Below are 22,337 nucleotides of genomic sequence, written 5' to 3'. Positions count from 1 at the left end.
AAAAAAGCAATGAAAAATGAGGCCAACATACCACTGACATGAATAACAGGCACAACAATATGGAATGATAAAGTGATGGAAGATGTGATGACAAGAGCTCTCCTTAAAAGAAAAATAAAATTCAATCAATTTACTAAGATTAAATTCAAGTCTCAAAGGAAAGGAGTAGTGATCTGGAGAAAACAACCAAAAAGCAAGTCACATAAAAGCTATTTCAGGCAAGTGACATTCCACTAAGGAGAACATGAAAAGGTAGAGTGAGCCAAAAGATGTCCTCCTGGCAAGTTCAATGGGAGCAAAGTCCTGGCAGACTCCAAGCTGAACTGTGTAGCCATGCTTTATACCCAGTGAAGTCTGTATCAGTCATGGAAGGATCAGATTACACAGTTTCCACCAACACTGACTAGACATATTCCAAAGTAAGTGAATGGGGCCAGCCACCGGGGTGGGGGAAGAGCTGCTGACCGTCTGGGGCCCACTGCTCTGCAACTCATCTTCCTTCAAGGTCATTAGCTTGCAAGACAAAGAATTAATTCCTTTCTTCTATTAGTTCCCAAACCAGGAGGACCGCTGAATTGAAAATAGGATCCAAAATTGATACTTCTATTCTTTTCTGTGCCAAAACATTATGAAATGTTAGGTGAACCTCACAATATCTTCATATCATCTGCCTCCATTACCTCCTCCTCTAAAATTGAGATTATAACTCTGTTTTGTTCAATAGGCAATTCAGATTTATAATCTATTCCATTATGGGATTAAAAAATGAAAATAAAACAATGGAAATATAGGGGATTGCTATTTCAGGGGTGTAGTCTGATAAGGCATGACTAGAGGATATGTGGATGTGCCTAGAGTAAGTAGACACATTAGTGGAAAATTCCATCATACGTGAAAAGAATCATCTGCTGATGGTTAGTTTTCAGCAATTTAGTCAAGATGAAGGTTGGATTGTTGCAGAATTTTAATGTGTTTTCAATGAGCAACAAGGACAAATGTGCAAGATGAAATATGTTCAGTAAGACTGAAAATCATGCATAGTAGTCTATGTTTTAGATAAAATTATCTTTGGCCATATTTTAACATGGCAAAAATAGAATCATTGGATTGTAACTAGACTGGAAGTCAAAATGGAAAGGAAGGCATGAGCCAGGTGACGAAGGGGCAATGAGGTTTTCAAGGCAGAGTGGGCAGTGAGAGAAGGAGCGGCACACCTTGGGATGAAATATGGCTTAATATGACTCAGGCAGGTGCACACGGGGAGGAGAGACCAGGACTGTTATAGGGAAGAGTGAGCAGGGTCAGATCAAGAGAAAATTTATTAGTGTGCTAATACTAGGGTTTTGACTTAATTCTGAGGCTCATATGGAGTCATTGAAAGTTTATTTCAAGCAGATGGCTGGCATGATCAAATCTGCATGAAAGGAAGATCCCTTTCCCAGCTTTGTGGAAAACAGCCTGAAGTTGAGCAAGATGGGAGCCAGGGAGGACAGTAGGAGCCCCAAGTTTTCATGGAGGAAGTCCTTATCTCAAGTGCCCCTTGGGTCAGGTGGTCTAGGCAGGGGAGAACTAGGCATTCCTGCATCCTTAAGTTCTGCTGATTGGTGGTGAGCATGATCTATAGATATCACTATAACATTTTCAGAATAAGACCACTTTGAATGGGCTTAAAATATGGCTTAATTGCCCTCCCCCTGAGAAGGAAAATGTCAAAATGAAAATATAAATTAGTTCACCATATGTTTGAAATTTCTAATATTAAAAAGTGGCCAATTTCCCCTACTCCTTGCAATATAAGAGTGGTTTATTTTTATATTTGTTTTCCTTTTTATTCTTAGAGACAGCTGGGTTGCTTTCAATTCCAAAAACAGTGGAAGAAGGGAGAGAAGGCTTTACTGTGTAACTTGATTGTTCTGAAGGTAAGACTCCCGTCTGCAACGGGAATCAGCTGTATTTGGCACAATTTTGGGAGGAACATGCCAGGAAAGCAAGTCCTCTTCAGTGAAGAACAATCACAGATAGATGGCTTTGTTCATGCTTTAGACCCAGTAAGATCTGAATCAGTCATGGAATGATTAGATTACAGTTTCCACCAGACTTAACTGGATATATCCCAAGGTGAGTGGGTGGCTAGCCAGGTGGGTGGGGAGCTGAGGTAAAAGGAAATTCTGTGGAAAAGTGTGGAAACCAGAAAGATGAGTGGGAGTTAGCAAAGGATGTTCCCAGCTTCCATTCAAAGGCTTCTAGGCTTCTGTTCAACTAATCTGATCAGTCCAAGACACTGCCAAAAGTTAGTGGAAATGGCCTTTTGGTAAGACAAGAATGAGAATCTGAAAAGATTTCCAGGAAACAAGTAAGATGGATGTCAGGCTGGTTGTTTTCAAAATTATATTTCCCTGCTTACAAACATAATAAAACGAACTGCAGTAGACATATCCAAACAAAAGTTGTAGCAACAGAGGGCAATAATCCCTCAGACTGATATGCCTCAGAGGCAGATTTTCAGGACAGAGAGGAAGAGCCCATGATGACAAAGTACTCAACATTTACTTTTCTAAGTCAATAATCCAACTTAATTTAGATTTAATTAGCACTAATTAAACATACAAAATTTAACTAGCACTAATTAAATGTACAAACATTTCTCAATATATCTTCTCATTCTGTCAACTTTCTGCTATCTTCCTCACCACAGAGACTCCCAGTCTGAGCCCCCTTCTGCCCCACGGCCCAAGGCTAAGGTTCTCAGATTCTCAGTTCACTCATCCTCCCTACCAACCAAGCCTAGGTATAGTCCCTATGTTTCCTGCTGGAGGTTGGAGAACCTCCCTTTACCCTCTTACTCTTTAAAAAAGACGTAAATATTCTAATTTTATTATGTCCCCAAACTGAGAACTACTTTTTGGTAATTTACTTGCTGGTACTTTGGCTTCTCCATTCTCATAGATGGAATTACCAGAGAAGTGTGTGCCATATTCTGTATATTGATTAAACATGCAAATGTAATAAATGCTTACCCTAAAACTAAGCAAGTCCCTCTTGCAAATAAACTATTTGTGCTTGCAAATACCATGTATTATTAAAATTTAATCTTTGAGTTTACATAAATCCGTCTTTGCTAGATTTGTTAATAAACTTTTTTCTTTTCCTTTTTTGAGACAAGGTTTCAGGTTGTTGCCCAGGCTTGAGTACAGAAGCACGATCACTGCTCATTATGGCCTCAATCCCCCAGGCTCAAGCAGTCCTCCTTCCTCAGCCTCCCAAGTAGCTGGGACTACAGGCATGTGCCACCATGCCTAGCTAATTTTTGTATTTTCTGTGGAGACAGGGTCTCCCTATATTTCCCAGGCTGGTCTTGAACTCCAAGCTCAAGCAATCCTTCCGCCTTGAGCTCCCCAAAAAAACTCTATTTTTTAAAAAATAGAGTTTACATTGGAAACATGTTTTCAAAACACCAAAATGTTAAAAATAACCCATGATGCCAATATTTTTAAAAAGTGTGTAAGAAGTAAAACCCCTGTCTATCTCTTCCTACACTTCTAAGGTAACCACTGTTAATGGGAAGCAAATCCTTGATTTTTTCCTATCATCTTGGTAGCCCTGTAGAGATACACATGTACTTTCCTTTGTTTTTTAAACAAAACAGATTCAAGATGCTAGGAGATTTTTGGGCAATAAACAATAAAAACGGCTGTTTTAATGAAAGCCAATACAGATCTATAGTCCTTTAGCCTTACATTTGACATCCAAAAAGCTCTGAAAAGAAAAAAATGCCGTAGCTCATCGCAGTTAGTGATAAAATCTGACTGAACTGATAGGAGGCTAATTACAGTCTTTATTCCATTTCGTGTGAATATTCAGATGTTTCACTGCAGAAGTATTAATGTCATTGCATGGGGAGGCTGCCCTACATCTATGAGGATACACTGTACTTACTAACTTGCTAAAATTCAAAATAATTTTATATCTGAGCCCAAAGTTTTCAGATAAGGGACTGTGGGCCTGTCTATATTGCATGTACCCTTCTTTAAATACAGTCTTTCTTTAGAGTCCTTGATAGTGTTCTCTTCCGGTTTTCTTCCTACCTCACCAGACGTTCCTTTTCTGTCACCATTGCTAGATTCTACTCCTCTTCCCAGCCTCTAAAAGTTAAGAGTGGCTGTTCTCAACCCTTTCTCTATTACCTCATCCTCTGGGTGATCTCATTCAGCCCCAAGGGTTAAGTATCAGCTGCATGTGGAATTGTCCAAAATCGACATCTCCAGCTTGCCTTCCCTGTGGACATATTGCCTAGTCAACATCTCCACTTGGGTATCTAATAGGCATATTAAGATCAACATGTCCCAAATAAAATTCTTGATATTCCTCCCCAATTGTATTTCTTTTCTAGCATTTCCCATCTCAGCACTCTCTCAGTTGCTGAGATTCCAAGCTTTGGAGTTATCCTTGACTCCTTTTTATGCTTTCACATCATCCAATCAATCAGCGACCTCTATTGCCTTCACCCCTAAAATATATCCCTTATCTAGTGATTGGTCACCTCCTTCACAACCTTGCTCTCTTTTTTGCCCTCTTCAACCTATTTTCTACACAGAAGTCAGTTATCCTCTAAAAATAAGTCAGATCACGTCAATCTCTTGTTCAAAATTCCTAGGTGGCTTTCTATCACACTTAGCAAAGTATCCAAAGACCTTATCATAGCCTGCAAAGACTCCACGTGAACTGGCCCTTCAACCTTGGTTTCTATCACCATCCTTGCTCACTAAGCTCCAGCAGTGCTTGCTGACTTCCTTGTGGCTTTTTTAAGGTTCCCAGTATGCTCCTTGCTGCAGGGTCTTTCTATTACCTTTGCCTGGAGTGTTTTTTCCCTGGAATGTTCTTTGCCTCATTATTTCCTCAGAGTCCTCTTACCACCCCATCTAATATGGCACCCCTCCTTCAGAAAGTATCCCTTTTACCCTGATTTATTTTTTTCTTAGCATCTATAAAAACAACAAAACTCTTTACCTGTTAAATGAATGCATAAATAAGCAACTGCAGTAGGCACACAGGTGTATAGCTAATTTTGCCTCTGGGATTTTGTGGCTTCATGGAGGGGTTCTCCTTGCACTTAGACTTGGGGAATAAACAGAAGTGTACTAGGCACCTGTTACTAAAGTTTAAGCTAGAATCTGCTTTGTCTTAATTTTTTCATATCTCATAATCTGAAAAGAAAATCTCATTAGGGTTTATATTCTGTTGCTTTTGTTTTACTTGTAACTTTCCTGATTTTTCTTCAATATTCCTTGCCTTGACCTTTATACTTGTCTCTGCCACCTTCTCTACTAGGTCTTTTTATACTTTATTCCTTTCTATTATTTTTAATTTTTAAAAATTAATGGATTACATATAGCTAAAAAGTAAAATAATACTAAAACTCACAATGAAAAAAGCATTTCTTCACATTTCCAAGTCCTGCCTCCCAGGAATAACCATTTTCAGATCTTTAAACTATTTCTTCTGATAGTTACCCTCAGTACTTCAAAATAACATCATTATACTTCTATCTCTTTGTTTTTCAGTTTGGAACATATCTATTGACTGCATGGAATGGAAGATGAAGGTTCAGCTTCCTATATCAATTCCCAGCAGATGCTGCTCCTCCTCCTATCCTCATATTTCTGTCACAATTTTTAGCTTAATCTATATTCGTTTTTATATGATTATAGTATATAAACATATGCACATCTGGGCCATGTTATGTACTATGAAGACATTTTCTTCCTTGCACAGCTTCCATCCAGAGTTATTGTCTCATAATTTTTCTGCTTCATTTTCTGGGTGTTGATATTAATTTTTCACCAAACTTACAGAAGTGTAAATATCCTCTCAACATGTTCAAACACCCCATGTAAGCTCTCAGCTTCTCTTTGTTCTTGGAGACATACTTCTAAGAACCCACTATTCTTCTGCTCAACATTCTAAGAAACTTCCATTCTTTTGGTCTGGTTGTTCTTTCAATCTGATGCACTGCTGTAATCCTAGCATTTCTTCCCACCATTATCCTGGGATTCCCTCCATCTCTCTCCTGTGTTGGATTCCTTATTTCCTGATTCCTATATTTCCTCCTTTATTACTTGTTCCATCATTGTGCTGTCATATATCTTCTAACAGCTTCCTGAAAAAGGCTGCCAGGGTAGTATCATTTTTGAGAACTCTTAAGTCTGAAAATATCTGTGTTTGATACTTGATGGATTGTTTTGGCAGGATATAGAATTCTAGGTTGGGCATAATTTTCCTTTGGAATTTGGAAGGCACTGTCTTCTATTTCTTATTTCCTCGAATTTTCTTTTCTCCATCCTTTTGCTTTTTTCTTCTACTTTCTAGGAGATTTCACATCTTTATCATCTAACCCAAATATTGATTTTTTAAAAATTTCAGTCCTTATATTTTAATATTCACTCTTGTTCTTTTTTCATAGCTGGCTGTTTATGTTTAATGAATACAATATCATCTCTTTTCTCTCTGAGGATATTAATTATATATTTTTAAGCTCTCTTTTGCTCCCTGTATTGTTTTGTATTTTTTTCTGTGAAGTTCTTTTTTGCTTATTGTTTCTGTTCTTCACATTAGAGATGTTTCTCAAATAATTGGTGATCCTTGGATGTTCGTGTTTAAAAATGGGTCCCCAAAATGTTACCTTAAGCTCAGTGCACTTGTGTACAGTTTATTGGCTGATATCCTTCTAAGTCGGTAGATTGAACATGGATATAGCCATTTCATTGGGATATCCCAACTGTCAGTATCAATGGGTCTTATCTTTTTTTTTTATTTATTTTTGAGACAGAGTCTTGCTGTCACCCAGGCTGGAGTGCAGTGGTGTGATCTCCGCTTACTGCAACCTCCACCTTCCAGGTTCAAGTGATTCTTGTGCCTCAGCCTCCCAAGTAGCTGGGATTACAGATGTGCACCACCAAGGCTAATTTTTGTATTTTCAGTAGAGACGGAGTTTCACCATGTTGGCCAGGCTGGTCTCAAACCCCTGGCCTCATGTGATCTGCCTGCCTTGGCCTCCCAAAGTGCTGGGATTATGTGTGAGCCACTCTGCCAGGCTGGTCTTATCTTTTGAGGCAGCTCATTTCTCCAGAGAGGGCTCTTCCACTTTCTTTTTTTATGGCTATTAATACATAAGCCTGGTTACTTGTGTTCTGAAACATGAGCATGTGAAGGGTACTGGGAAGTCTCCATACTTAATATACTCTTGCTTTACCTCTTTTGTCCTCAGGTTCAGTGCCTTTTCTCATTCAGTTTTGCTAGAGAGTAAACCCCTGGTATTCTGCCAGGATGGTGGGCAGGGGCTTCTTGGGAACTGGGAGGGCATCTCTGATGATCTGTTTGGTCCTTTTATAATCTTTCGAATAGTCTTGTTTTCAATTCCACCCTTACATCCCTCTTTCAGAGGCATAGGCATACAGAGATATTGTGGGTTTGGTTCTAGACCAAAATAAAGCAAATATTGCAATAAAGAAAGTCACATGAATTTTTTGGTTTCCCACTGCATATAAAAATTATGTTGACACCATACTGTAGTTAAGTGTGCAATAGCATTAAGTCTAAAAAATGTACATACCTTAATTTAAAAATATTTTACTGCTAAAAAATGCTATCAATCATCTGAGCCTTCAGCAAGTTGTATCTTCTGCTGGTGGAGGATCTTGCTTCAATGTTGATGGCTACTGACTGATCAAGGTGGAAGTTGCTGAAGGTTGCGATGGCAGTAGCAATTTCTTAAAAGAAGACAACAGCACAGAAATCACTTGAAGCTGGGAGGCAGAAGTTGCAGTGAGCTCAGATTGCGCCACTGCACTCCAGCCTGGGCAACAGAGTGAAACTCTGTCTCAGAAAGAAAATAAAAATAAAAAAAAAGACAACAATGATGTTTGCCACATCAATGAACTCTTCCATTTATGAAAGATTTCTCTGTAGCATGTTATGCTGTTTGACAGCATTTTACCCGCAGTAGAACTTCTTTCAAAATTGGAGTCAATCCCCTCAAACCCTGTCACTGCTTTATCAACTAATTTTATATAACATTCCAAATCCTTTGTTGTAATTTCAATATTTTTCACAGCATCTTCACAGGAGTAGATTCCATTTCAACAAATGGCTTTCTTTGCTCATCTATAAGAAGTAACTTTTTATATGTTCAAGTTTGCAGCAGTTCAGCCACATCTTCAGACTCCACTTCTAATTCTAGTTCTCTTGCTATTTCTGCCACTTCCTCCACTGAAGTTTTAAACCTTCAAAGTCATCCATGAGAGCTGGAATCAACTTCTTCCAAACTTTTGTAATGATCGATATTTTATCCTCCTCCCATGAATTAGGAATGTTCTGAATGGCATCTAGAATGGTAAATCCTTTCCAGAAGGTTTTGAATTTACTTAGCCCAGATCCATCAGAGGAATCAATAACTATGACAGCTATCATCTTATGAAATATATTTCTTAAATAATAAGACTTGAAAGTCAAAACTGTTCCTTGATCCATGCGCTGCAGAATGGATGTTGTGTTTGTAGGCATGAAAACATTAATCCCCTTGTACATCTCCATCAGAGCTCTTGGGTGACCAGATGCATTGTCAATGAGAAGCAATATTTTGAAAGGGATTTTTTTTTCTGAACAGTAGGTATCAACAGGCTTAACATATTCAGTAAGCCATGCTGCAAAAAGATGTGCTGTCATCCAGGCTTTGTTGTCCCACTTATAAAGCACAGAGTAGAGTAGATTTAGCATAATTCTTAAGGGTCTTAGGATTTTTGGAATGGTAAATAAGCATTGGCTTCAACTTAAAGTCACTAGCTGCATTATATCCTAATGAGAGAATTAGCCTGTCCTTTGAAGGCTAATTCTTGAAGTTTGGCTTCAAAGCTTCTGTATTACAGCTATGAAAGCCCTAGATGGTACTTTCTTCCAATAGAAGGTTGTTCCATCTACAATGAAAATCTGTTGTTTAATGTAGCCACCTCATAAATGATCTTAGCTATATCTGGATAACTTACCGCAGCTTCGACATGAGCACTTGCTATCTTACCTTGTACTTTTATGTTCTGGAAATGGCTTCTTGTCTTGAACCTCATAAACCTACCACTGCTAGCTTCCAACTTTTCTTCTGCAGCTTCCTCATCTCTTTCAGTCTTCATACAATTGGAGAGAGTTAGGGTCTTGCTCTGGATTAGGCTTTGGCTTAAGGGAATATTATGACTGGTTTGATCTTCTACCTAGACCACTCAAACTTTCTCTATATCAGCAAGAAGGCTGTTTTATTTTCTTATCATTCATGTATTCACTGAGGTAGCACTTTTATTGCCTTCAAGAACTTTTCCTTTGCATTCACAACTTGGCTAACTGGAAAAAGAGGCTTAGCTTCTGGCTTATCTCAACTTTTGATTTGCTTTCCTTGCTAAACTTAATCATTTCTGCCTTTTGACTTAAAGTGAGAGATGTGTAATTCTTCCTTTCACTTGAATGCTTAGGAGCCATCGTAGGGTTGTTAATTGGCCTAATTTCAATATTTTGCCTCAGCAAATAGGGAGGCCTGAGCAGAAGAGAGACGGGGGACTGGCCAGTCAGTGGATTAGTCCGAACACACACAACATTTATCTATTAAGTTTGCTGTCTTACATAGGCACCATTCTTGGCACCCACAAACAAGTGTAATAGTAACATCAAAGATCACTGGTTGCGTGGCCATAACAGATATAATAATAATGAAAAAGTTTAAAATATTGCAAGAATTACCAAACTGTGACACAAAGACATAAAGTGAGCACATGCAGTTGAAAAAATGACACTGAGAGACTTTCTCAACATAGGGGTTGCCACAAACCCTCAATTTGTGAAAAAAAAAAAAAACCCACAGTATCTGTGGAGCACAATAAAGTGACATGCAATAAAACAAGTTATGCCTGCTTCTAGTTTCTCCAATTCCTGAGCCTCTCCAGTGTTGTGTCACATAACTAGATTTTCTCCATTTTGGATCCTCCCATCCCCAATCCTCACAGGCATTAGGTTTCAATATTCTATAGTCTGATAAGTCACTGATCTCTTAGACACTTGCTTTCCATTTTTGTAAGCTTTGGTCAATATCTTTTTTATCAAGTGCTAACTCCTCTCCTGTTCTTTGTCCTAATGGATTTATTCACTTTTTATTAATTGATTGCCATTTTAGTGGCAATGGAATGAAGTAGAGATAAACATACGTATTCAATTCTCCATGTTTAACCAAGAGCATTATTTTCTATTTTTGAGTATCACTCATCTTCATTGTATGACTACAAGAACTATAGCATTTAAAACTACTGTTCTTTTGGCTCCCTTATGTGTGGTCTTCAAACAACAAAAATATTGAACTATCTGTACTGATTGTCCTTCAGTGATTGTATGTGAGCTGTTTATTTGATTTACCACATTCTTCCTCTGGATCACAACAAGGTCTGTAACAGTGGGGTCACACTGTCTTGACTGTACTCACATGGAACCAGCAGGAAGGAAAATGAGCATCAAGAAGCACATGACCCATTTTGACTTGGTTTTATTGATAAGTGTTATTCTCTAACATATTAACTTTCTCTCTCTCTCGCTCGCTCTCTCTCTTGCTCACTCTCTCTCCCTCCCTCCCTCCCTCCTTTCCAATCTTTTAATGTATCTTTTCAGGGACTCCTTGTTCACATTTACATTTCTAGCGCAGTTTTATTTTCCATTTTCTCTTTTTATTGACCTGTACCCTTTGTTGCTCTGCTTTGCGACCCTTGCTATTTCTCGGGATGAGCTCCAATAATCCCTGCTCCACTTAGGAAGGCCCATTTTGCCCTTTAGAGGCTTTGGCTTTCCTCTTATCCTTGAGAACTTTCTTCATACAATTAAAAACAAAGTCTACCCATTATTTGGCCTCTTGAAAGAGAACAGGGCTTTCCTCCTCTTAATTAGCCTCCTTATTAGACCATTAATTTATTTTCATTCTAATGGGAATTTGTTTTCCACTTAAATGCAGCTTTATTTCTCCAGAATCTGAGAAATTTCAAGTGTCTGGAATGCATTTTCAAAAAAAGTGGTGCTTTTCACTTTACATGCTATGGCCTCTATTCTTTTTGACTCATAAATCCTATCCCTTTTATTGCCTCATTTCCTATTTTTATAAGCATATTTTGGACTCTGGCATGCTTAGTCAGAGAAGCAGCCTTAATTATTTACTCTTACAGTTCAGTTCGAATTAGTTAACTTTGAGGTGATATTTTGGTAACTTCTAAAGGAAAATCTAGTCTACCCTCCCTGCTCCCACAAAAGGAAATTGCCCCACTAAGTATACCCTTAATTGGTTTTCTTTACCTTTGGGATGATCCTTTTCTCCTCTCTAGCAATGATCTATGATCATTTACATACCAACCCAATGTCTTATGTCTTTCAGTCTACATTTTTAAAAAAAGCTTTATTCCTAAGTGGCTTCTTTTAAAAACTAATGAGCAGGAAGAGTTCCAACTGCAGCTCCTTTTGTTGATGAAGAAATCCACTCTTCACTTTTAGTCTATTTTCTCTTGCCAAAATTACCTCCAGAAGCCCTGTGATTGGAAGCCTTTAAAACGCGCCCTAATGATCCTTACCCTCCTGATATTCATATCTTTGTGCAATGATTTCACCTTGAGTGTGGGTTGGACTTATTGATTCATTTGTAATAAATGGAATACAGCAGAAGCATTGGTATGTCTCTTCTGAGATTAGGTTGCAAAAAGACTGTGGCTTCTGTCTTGGCACCTTTTCTCTCTCATTCTCACTCGCTTGCTTGCCCTGAGGGAAGTCAGCTGACACACTGAGCTGTTCTATGGAGAGGTCCATGTGACAAGGAACTGAGGGAAGCCTCTGGCCAAATACATCCTGCCAACAACCATATAAGTAAGCCTGAAAGCCAATCCCATCCTAGTTGAGCCTCTAGATGAGACTGCGGCCCAGTGGATACCCTGACACCAACCTCATAAGAGAACTTGAGCCTCTAAACCAGAGACACTCAGCTAAGCCATGCTCAGATTCCTGACCTACAGAAGCTATGAGATAATAAATGTTTGTTGTTTGAAGCTGCTAAACTTGGGGGTAATTTGTCACGTAGCAATAGATAACTTATGCAGGCTCTTCATGCAAATGTTCTAGCTTTCAGTCTATGTTGTTTTTATGATAAATTCTGTTTAGATCATTCTTTCCTTTGGATATTAATTTAATTACTCATGCAAAGTTTTCTTTAAATTCTTCTTTGAGAGCAGGAAGTGGCAGTTGTCAGTCTTATTCATAATTACATTATCAGTACCTACCTAACACGTGCCTGGCACCCAGATAGATGCTGTTATAGGGTATAGAAGTTTGTCAACTCCAAATCTCATGTTGAAATGTAATCCTCAATGTTGGAGGTGGGGCCTAGTGGGAGGTATTTGAATCATGGCAGCAGATCCCTCATGAATTGCTTAGCACCATCCCCTTGCTGATGAATGAGTTCTTGCTGTGTTCATGCGAGATTTGGTTGTTTAAAATAATGTGGCACCTCCCCCCACCTCTCTCTCACCATGTGATGCACTGGCTTCTCCTTCACCTTCCGCCATGATTGTAAACTTCCTAAGGTCCTTGCCAGAACTATGCTTCCTGTTCAGCCTGCAGAACCATGAGCCAACTAAACCTCTTTTCTTTAAAAATTATCCAGTCTCACATATTCCTTTAGAGTAAGGCAAGAACAGAGTAATGCAGATGCTAATATACGTTTACTGAATTTGGCCCTTCCATCTTTTTCTACTTGTCCTAGTTTATAAGTTACTCCTCATTTTCTATATTGCCATTTCTTTTGTGAATGAATAGTTAGAAAACCTGCTAGTCTAGTTGCCTCGACCTTTCTGTCCTTTACCCTGCTTCCCTCCTCTAGAGATTCACTACTGCTGTCTCATTTGAGGCAAATCAGCATCACCTCTCTCTTTCTCAGGGTTTCTCCAGCAGAGCTAAGTCCACGTGTGCTCTCCCACCTTACTCCTGCCTGAACTGGGGGTGCAGTTTCCTTCACTGGGGGGACTGTGCTGCTGTGTAACAACAAGAGAACTTAATCATCTTTTTGTCTTAATTATAATACCAAAAGAAATTTGAGTCCCTGGAGATGATAACTGCTAAGTCTGTATTTCTGTGAAATACAGAAGCAGAATAATAAGAACTAGGTTTCCCAAAAGAGGAAGCATCATATCATAGAGATTCGAATTTGAATCTTAGCTCCACCAAACTGTCTGACCTTATGGAAATTATTCAACCTTCTTCAGTCTCTTCCTCATTTGTAACATGTAAATAATTTCTACTTATAGAGCTGTTTTAGGCATTATTCTTGATCTAGTATTCTATCTATTCCATATTTTATCTTATATTTATAACTTCTTTGTAGTAGGTTCACTTCATAATTACATAATTACAATGATTATGTAAACTTTCTATTTTGGCTGATAATTTAAATATAGCAAGACCATGGCATATTTAATTGTTAATAATCGATACTGCTATTAGCACTTTCCTTTTATGCCTTTATTGATGCCAATCAAACCAACAAAAATATTACTTCTCACCAACATTCAGAATCTTCCTCCATTTGCCTTTATTTGCTATACTGTCATCAAAGGGATCAAATATTGTAATGTGATATGATATTGGTGATTAGAGAACAGATGAATTGTTTCACTATTTCTAAACTGCTCAGCAGTTCAGACATAATACTTTCAAAAATGTTTTCAAATCAAAATGGGTCTACTCTAGTTTGAATGAAAAACATCACTGAAATAATCATATATACATAAGAAAGAAAATTGACGTATGCATATTACCTCATAAGTTTACATTGATAGGAAGTAAAAACCTAAGGTAAAATTGTATTTAAAAGACATAGTCTAATTTTTTTTAAATGTATGCAGAAAGTTCTCTAAAAGTTTATTTGGCAAAGATTTAATGTTAAAACAAATAAGACATAAACATATAAAGATTCCTAGTCTTAGAGGCTTAAAATAGTTATTTGCAAGAAAGAACTAGGTGCTAAGGAAACTTTTAGAGATTATGTAGTTCACGGGAAAGCCAGGTCTGGAGAGGCTAAGTGACTGCCTAAAGTTAAGGACAGAGCACCAAGATGTGATTTAGGTCAGACTAACATTCCAGGACTCTTTCCATGAAACTAAGCTGCCTTTCACGTTTTTGTTTGTTTGTTGAAAGAACATGTGCTCTTTGATTAATTGCAAAGTTACCACTATCTGCTTCCTACCTCTTCCTGGGACTGGTTAAATTGCTCTAGCAGTTGTGTTTGAGCCAGCATTACTCTTTTCAGTTCATCTGACTTCTGTTTCATTTCCTTCCTCAAGTCTTCTGAAACTGAATCATTACTGTCAATTTCCTTTTTCAAGCGAGATTCAAATTCTGCAACCAAATTTTTAAGATTTTCAATTTCTTTTTCCTTTGACTTAGATTCTTCAGTGTACTGAATATGGGATTTGTGAAGTTTTTCTTTAAGAGCGGTCACTTCCTGCCTTAGATCTCTTGTAGCGCCTGTGATTAAGTCAGATATCTGTAAGATAAATTTCATATTAGCTTGTAGGCAATAGTTTCTAGGTAACCACAGAATTCTTATGGTTTTTAAGAGGTTTATTTTCATTAATCAGTGTACTCACTTGATCAGATGAAATCAAACCCATGACATGCAGACCTTCAAGAATTTCCTTTTAAAAGACGAAAACATTTATTTTTCTACTTAAAACAGTATCACATTAGTCACTTGGGCACTTTTGGAAATATATAAATTTCTGTGACTATATTAAGCTACAAAGGATAGCACAAGTCTTTTTTTTTGAGACAGGGTCTTGCTCTGTTGCCAAGGCTGGAGCGCAGTGGTGCAGTGGTGTGATCATGGCTCTCAGCAGCCTTGACCTCCTGCACTCAAACGATCCTACCAATTCAGCCTCTCCGGTAGCTGGATCACAGACTCATGCCACCACGCCTGGCTAATTTTTTATTTTTTGTAGAGATGGTGTCTCTCTATGTTGCCAAGGCTGGTCTTAAACTCCTGGGCTCAAGCAATCCTCCTGCCTCAGCCTCCCAAAGTGCTGGGATTACAGGTGTGAGCCACTGTGCCCAGCCTCAGCTCAAGTCTTGACAAGATCAGGCGACTGTCTGGACCTAACTAGGTTGGCTTTGGGATCTCAAAATGCCTGATTTTTGGGGAATGCAAGGAGGAGAGCACTAGAGTTATACTTTACCCTAACTATACCAATAAATTTTTCTTTAACATAATTTTTTTTCTTTTTTGTATATAATGGCTGGAGGAACTCCAGATACTATGCCTTCCAGAACAGTACTGCCCAACAGAGCTTTCTGTGGTGTTAGGGATATTCTATGCTATCCAATATGGTAGTCACTAGCCACATGTGACTACTGACAGTGCTGGTAAATGTTTAACAACTGACTCTCAAATAAAAAAAAAAAAAAAGCAAGATTTGTATCTAATTTCCGTGGTGTAAATACTCTAACCATAGCTCTCAAAAAAGAGTATTGACTATTGAGCACCTGAAATATGACTAATGTGACCAAGGAACTGAATTTAAATTGTATTTAATTTTAATTAATTTAATGGAAACTTCTGTAGCCACATGTGGCTATTATGACAGACAGCACAGTTGTAGAAAACACCTGAATATTCTGAAAATGTACTGCTTCTCAAGGTGGTTCCTTCAGATAAATGAATGAGAGAATAACTTGGAGAAGCTTTTCCTCATAGCAGGAAAGTCTTTAGAAGGGAAAAGTCCTCTTGTTTTCTTTCTCCTTAAGAAACAAAACAACGAAACAAGAGCTGCTTCTAATGAAACATATCCTTATTACTTATGCTCAATTATTGTCATGTTATAAATATTAGCACAACAAGAAACTAGCCCGCTAAGAATCTGGAAAACATTCACAGACCAAGGTTCCAAGGACTTTGTGAACTATTACATAAAAAGAGTTGTGTCTCCAAAATTTGTTTCAAATGTTAAATTTACAGAAAGAATAACTTGTGTGAGAAGTCTCTTCACCATAGTTCATAATTTTATAAATTAATATTCTATTATCTTCAATTAATCCAAGAGGGAAGAAGGCCACTGTCAGGTCTGCACAGTGGTTTCCATCACCCAGAGGAGAGCTGACACTGAAAGTATCTTAGGGAGAGGAGGTTCACATAACCACAAATATGTTTTTATTTTTTAAAAGGCAGTCAACATTTAAAGATCAGGAGGTTTCACTTACAAAATGTGGATTTATGACTTCTCTTGAGAAACTGTAACATCTGGCAAGTTCCAGCTTGCCTGTCTGCATTCTCCTGCTGATGGGATCCTGAACCACCCAGGGCTGCAACAGCAGTCACAGAGTGAGAGGAAGAAGAAAGGGGGAGACTCGGTGGAGCCTGGGGCATCAGGAGCCAGAAAGAAAGAGGTGAGAACCCTCTAGGGGAGGCAGAACCTTGGGGGAGCCAAGGCTCTAAGCTTGTGGCACATGCTCCATTGCCACAGTAGGATTTCACTTACAAAACACAAGTTCAAAGATAAAATCACTTAGAATTTTTTTTTTCTTTTAGAGAAGGGGTCTCACTCTGTTGCCCAGTCTGGAGTGTAATGGTGTGATCATAGCTCACAGAAGCCTTGAACTTCTGGGTTCAAGTGAACCTCCTGTATCAGCCTCCCAAGTAGTCAGGGTATTAACTGGTATGAACATACTACAGGTATGAACCATCACACTAGGCTAATTAAGTCGTTTTTTTTTTTTAATAGAGACAGAGTCTTGCTATGTTTTCCAGGCTGGTCTTGAATGCCTGGCCTCAAGTGATCCTCTTGCCTGGGCCTCTCAAAGTGCTAGGATTATAGGCATGAGCCACCATGCCCAGTTAGATTATTAAGAATTTCAAGGTAGTATCTGCAGAGCAATAAATCCAAAGCATGAGGCCTTTCTGAGTGTGGGACCATGTGCTATTGCACTGGTTGTACACATGTAGCTGGTGCTGCCTGTTGTTCACAATGGACTACTGAAATAGATGTACCATACCTCCTGTACACAAATGTAGAAGCCATTAGGTCTTGTCTGATGCTTAATTAACACAGACTCTTAATGCATGTATTCAAAATGTTATTTCCCTACTAGGTCTTGATTAATACACATACACACATACACACGCATACACACTCTACACTCAAGTCCTATAAAAACAGGAAAACCTTAACAAAACCTTTAGCATTTAGAACATACTGTTTAAGAAATTTAGGGAGGTGTAATTACATTTTAAAAATATTTCTCTTCATTCAGAAATGTTGAGAATGAAAAATATTTGCAATTAAAGGGTATATGCTTTAGTTGTTGGGAAAATTTTAATTATATAAAACACCTCATTATCTTTCGATGTTGGATATTTGAGATGTTGAAATATCTAGCCATACTAATTTTTAGTCATATAATTTACGATGTTTAAAAAATAAGTTTATTCCAGTAGAAAAAATCCATACATAGCTGGATTACATGCTTGTATAACTTATCTCAGTTATCCATTCTGGAGAATTAGCCAAAGCATCTTACCTGCATAGCTAAAACCAAGACACAGTGACTATGAGTGAAAGCTACTGGAATTATAAATACTGTAGTGTTCTAAGGTGCAATATACAACATCTGCAGTTTCAAATCTATTAAATAATGATGAACGTCATAATTACAGACCTTCATTTGTAGTTCCTCTTGTTCTTTCTTATACTTTTGGATTACATCTTGGTGTTTTTCTTTTTCAATATCAAGTTGCAATTTTGTTTCTTCCTTAAAGAGAAGAGCTTGCTCTTCAAATTCAACCAAGTGTTGGGCCCTTTCCTTGGCAAGTTCTGCTTCAATCTAGAAATGGCATTTAAACACATGTAAAACTATTTTACCTTAAAATAAGTACATTAAGCTTATTTTCAAACTCTAAGTTTTAAAATGTCCTGACATTAAATTTTTAATTAAACTATTTAAAAAATTCTAGTGTTCAAAAAAAAGTGTGACTTAGAACTTGGGCCAGAAAAATTGACCTTGTGCCAAATATTCCACCACCTTCTAAGACCTGAAAAATTAGTAGAGGAGTTAGAACTATATGACAGTTTTCAGAAATACTAAAAGCTTAATTACTTGCTCATTTATACTGTGAACTCAGTCCTTGCCAGCAACCAAGAAAATTGAAATTTTTGTTTTTAAGCAGATTTTGAGGGCCTTAAACTAAGTTCTGCTTAAAACTCAGAGGGAATACGAAGTACAACTGTTGATTTTTCAAGTGGCCCTTTCTTGATGGAGGTCATAGAAAGTTTTGAAGTCACAGATTGTCATTTTAATGTGACTAAAGTTGGAAGGATGATTAAAGGAAAAGAGTCAGTAATGTCCGTACAGATGGTCCCCAACTTACAATGGTTCGACTTATGATTTTTCGATTTTATAATGGTGAGAAAGCAATATGCATTTTCAGTAGAGACTATACTTCAACTTTTGAATTCTGATCTTTTCCTCGGCCGTTGATATGAAGTATGATACTCTCTTGGGATGTTAGGCAGTGTCAGTGGGCCGCAGCTCCCAGTCAGCCATGTGATCATGAGGGCAAACAGCTGACACTGTACAGTGTATGTACTGTGTTGCCAGTATTTTTTAGATATTGTGTTTTCACATTCCATCATGTCTACAGATTACCCATTTTTGACTTACAATATCTTCAGTTTATGATGGGTTTATCAGGATGTAACCCCACTGAAAGGTGAAGAGCATCTGTGTCCATACTTTGACTCAGACAGAATCACAATGCTAGAAGGGACCTTAGAAATCCCCTAATTCAATCTCTCATGTTTCCATGAATTGTGGAAAGAATAAGCAAGAACTCTGGATGCAGATGAAGTTGAGTTTAAATCCTGGCTCTTAATCCTGGCTGTGCTACTTCCTAACTGAGTGATCTTAAGTTTGTGACTGTAACGCTTCCTGGTAGGGTTATAACTAGTTCCCTTAGGGGTTATAATGAGGATTAAAGAGGCAAAGCTTCCGTGTAAAGCTCTTACATGAGTTGGAATTTAATAGTCAGTGGAGAGTACTTCCACACTCTGACCCTTCAGTCTCTACTACTGACTCCATACTAAATGACTGACTGCTGGGTGCCTCACACCTCCAGAAACCATAACTCACTCCTTCCCCAGAAGGCATTTCCATTTTCAGAGAGCACTAAGCATTAGGCAGTTTTTCCTGTAGTTGAGCCAACATCTCTCTCCATGTGGTTTTTAACCATTGGTTTTGGCTCTGCCTACTGAAACAAGAAAGAGAAGAAATCTATGAGAACTGGAGTCATTTACTCCTGGAAGTTCATCTAGAGAGATTGGAAAAGGCAATGCCAGTGACAGTCTGGCTCTAGATTTATACTGTGCCAGGATTATAAACTCTAAGAAAGGGTAAAGCCAGGTAAATTGGGAGAAAAACTCACAACTGATGGTGACTGTGTGATTCAGTCCACCAAGACAAGGAAAGAGATCAACCTAAATTTCTCAAGAGAACAATGAAGCCAGGGTACAAGGACACAAATGTTGCTAAGAAAGTTAAAATGAAGCCCTTTACATTAAATAAAATACTAGATGGAAGACTAGCCCCAGTGTGGGGTCAATTGGTTTTATTGTACTGGGTATAGGACTAAGCACCTGCCTTAAGGGAATGTAATTGTGTTTATACAGTACTGAATGCAAAGAGTTATTTTGGCTCTTTCAAAATAAACTTCTGGATTGTTTGGGATAATAGGCTACTGATGATCTTTTAGCAACATTACAGAATTACGGAATTATTCAGATGGGCTGCTCTCAGACTGCTGAAGACGAAGTCTCAGGGGGCACTCAGAAAAAAAGAAGATATTCCTCTGAATTTCAGGTACTTAAATCTACTTTGCCTCCTGGTAGCCATTTAGATAATTCAGAGGTGCCTCCAATGAATTGTATGGCCCAGAAATCTTGTAACAACACTCTTCCCAAAGCCTGTTTCTCCCTCTTATTTCAGGACACAGCTCTACCATCCATCTAGTTACTCAAGTTAGTGACTGGAACATCATCTTTCATACCTCTCTCCTTTACCCTCCCCACCCAATCCAACACAAAATCCTATTCATTTTACCTTCAAAAGATGCTTTGCATCCATTTCTCTATGTCTCAACTTTCATCAGCACTTCCTGATCACCTAGTTCTGGCCACCATCACTACCTGACCAGCCTCCTTACTTACACTCCTGCTTCACTCCAACCCATGCTACTACACACAGCACAGTATTCTTTACAAAGTATAAATTAGATTTTTTTATTCCTTCTTCGTGGTTTCTCAATGCATTAATATATCAAAACTCCTGTATATGACCTTTAACGGGGCGACTACTAGCCCATATGACACCTTTGTGTAAACTGAAAAAGCACCCCTTCCTTAGATGAAAACAGTCTAATGTCAGTCACAGGACTTGATGAGCAGAGTACAGGCTAGATTCCAGCTCCCTCTGCTGCCTTGGCCTGTTGCAGGGTGCAACTGAAACACTGTGTATGGTGGCAGTCCTGGATTCCTCCAGTCTGACTTCCACTACTTTTCTCACTTGATCACTGTGCTTTGGCCACACTGGCATAGATAAGTCAAGAATATATGAAAGGAGAAACCAAATGTAAAACATTTGGAAAAATTGGAAGGTATAATATTAATATAAAAGTTAATAATCAATAACATTCCATTATTAATTATTAATAATTAATAGTCACATAGTTCTTAATTGTTAATAGTAATCAATAAGTGAATAATATAAACATTAATAGTTCATAAGATGATCTGGCACTATTAATAAAAAAGCAACAAACTATTTTGAGAAGCTCAAGAAAAATGTGTATTGAGGTGCTAAGGTATCAAGTATTTTTAAAAATCTTGTATGGTTAATTAGTAGAGCCCAATAGCTATTTTAGGACAAAACGACATCTTTCCAAATATGGATTGATTGCTCAAATTAAGACAGTGAGAATATATGCAAACTTGGTGGAACAAGACAAAAATTAGATGACTGAAGGACTTTAGGAGAACCTTCAAAAAAAGTTTTCAAAAATTATTATGGAGATTAGGTCAATTAGAAAATCAGCAGGGTCCCTTTGATGAAGTTGAAACAAAGTATTCAGGGAAGAAAAGGTGATAGCTGATGGCTTGAATGAGCTGAATGTTCTGTTTTACTCGAGTTAGAAAGCAAGATCTTCTTGCCCCTGAACTATTCTTTGAACTACTGTAGGTAAAGAGAGAAAACAAGGAAGGAATAAATATATGGACAGTGGGAAAGAACAAGCACTGTAGACAAAAGGGAGAAGAATGATTGACTATTATTAGCTTTGTTTTTAATTTGCACAATCTGAGAAAAAGAAGCAAAGTGATGAGTTTTCACATGGGATTTCAAACATTTAGGAAAGCTGCAGTGGGATGCTAAGAGCCATCTGAATGTGTTGACGTGTTAGCACAGAGAAATGAGATTACTGGTTCCTTCATGATCTGATTAGTTTGAACAAAATTATAAGCCCATAAACACAATGATTTGCTTAAGGGGTACATTTATTGCCTTTGAGTAGGTGCATTCATGCCAAATTGCCATGTTTTTATTTTTAAATGTTGATAGGAGCTGATAATTTAAAATACTTTAGATGACAGGAGTTACGTTTGAGCAAAACAAATAAATTTGTTGATGGGGTACATATAAAGCACGAACCACTTTATAAAATAACTAATAGTCATTTTGATAAGGGGAAAATTATGATTTCTAAAAAAAGCATGAATAATATTAACTTAAGAATTACACAAAGTAAAATCTATTATTATCTTTGTACACATCCCAGGTTTTAATTATTTTTGGTTTTTATTTATCTATATCCCCTTCTAGCTCAAACTCCATCTCCTTGGTGAAGGCCTCCGTATGACTCCAGAGCATTCAGAGCATTGTTTTTAAATTTCTTTTGTGTTTGTTGTTGAAATGCATAATTATTATTTTATAAAATCTGTATTGAATACCAATATGCAAAATACTGCCTTTTCACTATTTCCAAGCGAGGACTTTGTGGTTGACTTTGTTATTATCATTTTTCTTATTGAACATGGAGCCCAACACCATGTTATAATATGACCTTTTATTACTCAATGATACCTTTAAAACCAATGGGAATTTTAGATGCCAAAGTAGGAATCAAATAATTTGCTTATATTTGATATGCATAGATAATTTTTAAAGATATAGCTCCTAAAATATTGTAC

General features: G+C 37.7%; 1 protein-coding gene across 6 annotated transcripts in view; it reads right to left on the bottom strand.

Moving 5' to 3' along the window:
* The window catches only part of LEKR1 (leucine, glutamate and lysine rich 1), a 228,002-nt gene that overhangs the window by 10,228 nt on the left and 195,437 nt on the right, over window positions 1-22,337 (bottom strand). For all 6 annotated transcript variants that reach the window (XM_054552893.2, XM_054552894.2, XM_054552891.2 and 3 more), the window contains 2 exons: window positions 17,761-17,925; window positions 14,297-14,596 (listed from right to left, as the gene is read on the bottom strand). In XM_054552893.2, the coding sequence (XP_054408868.2) occupies window positions 14,297-14,596; window positions 17,761-17,925 (465 nt within the window). The remainder of the gene's footprint in view (window positions 1-14,296; window positions 14,597-17,760; window positions 17,926-22,337) is intronic.

The sequence above is a fragment of the Pongo abelii genome, chromosome 2 (genome assembly GCF_028885655.2).
Source record: "Pongo abelii isolate AG06213 chromosome 2, NHGRI_mPonAbe1-v2.0_pri, whole genome shotgun sequence".
NCBI lineage: Eukaryota > Metazoa > Chordata > Mammalia > Primates > Hominidae > Pongo > Pongo abelii.
This window is presented reverse-complemented; position numbering and strand designations above follow the sequence as displayed.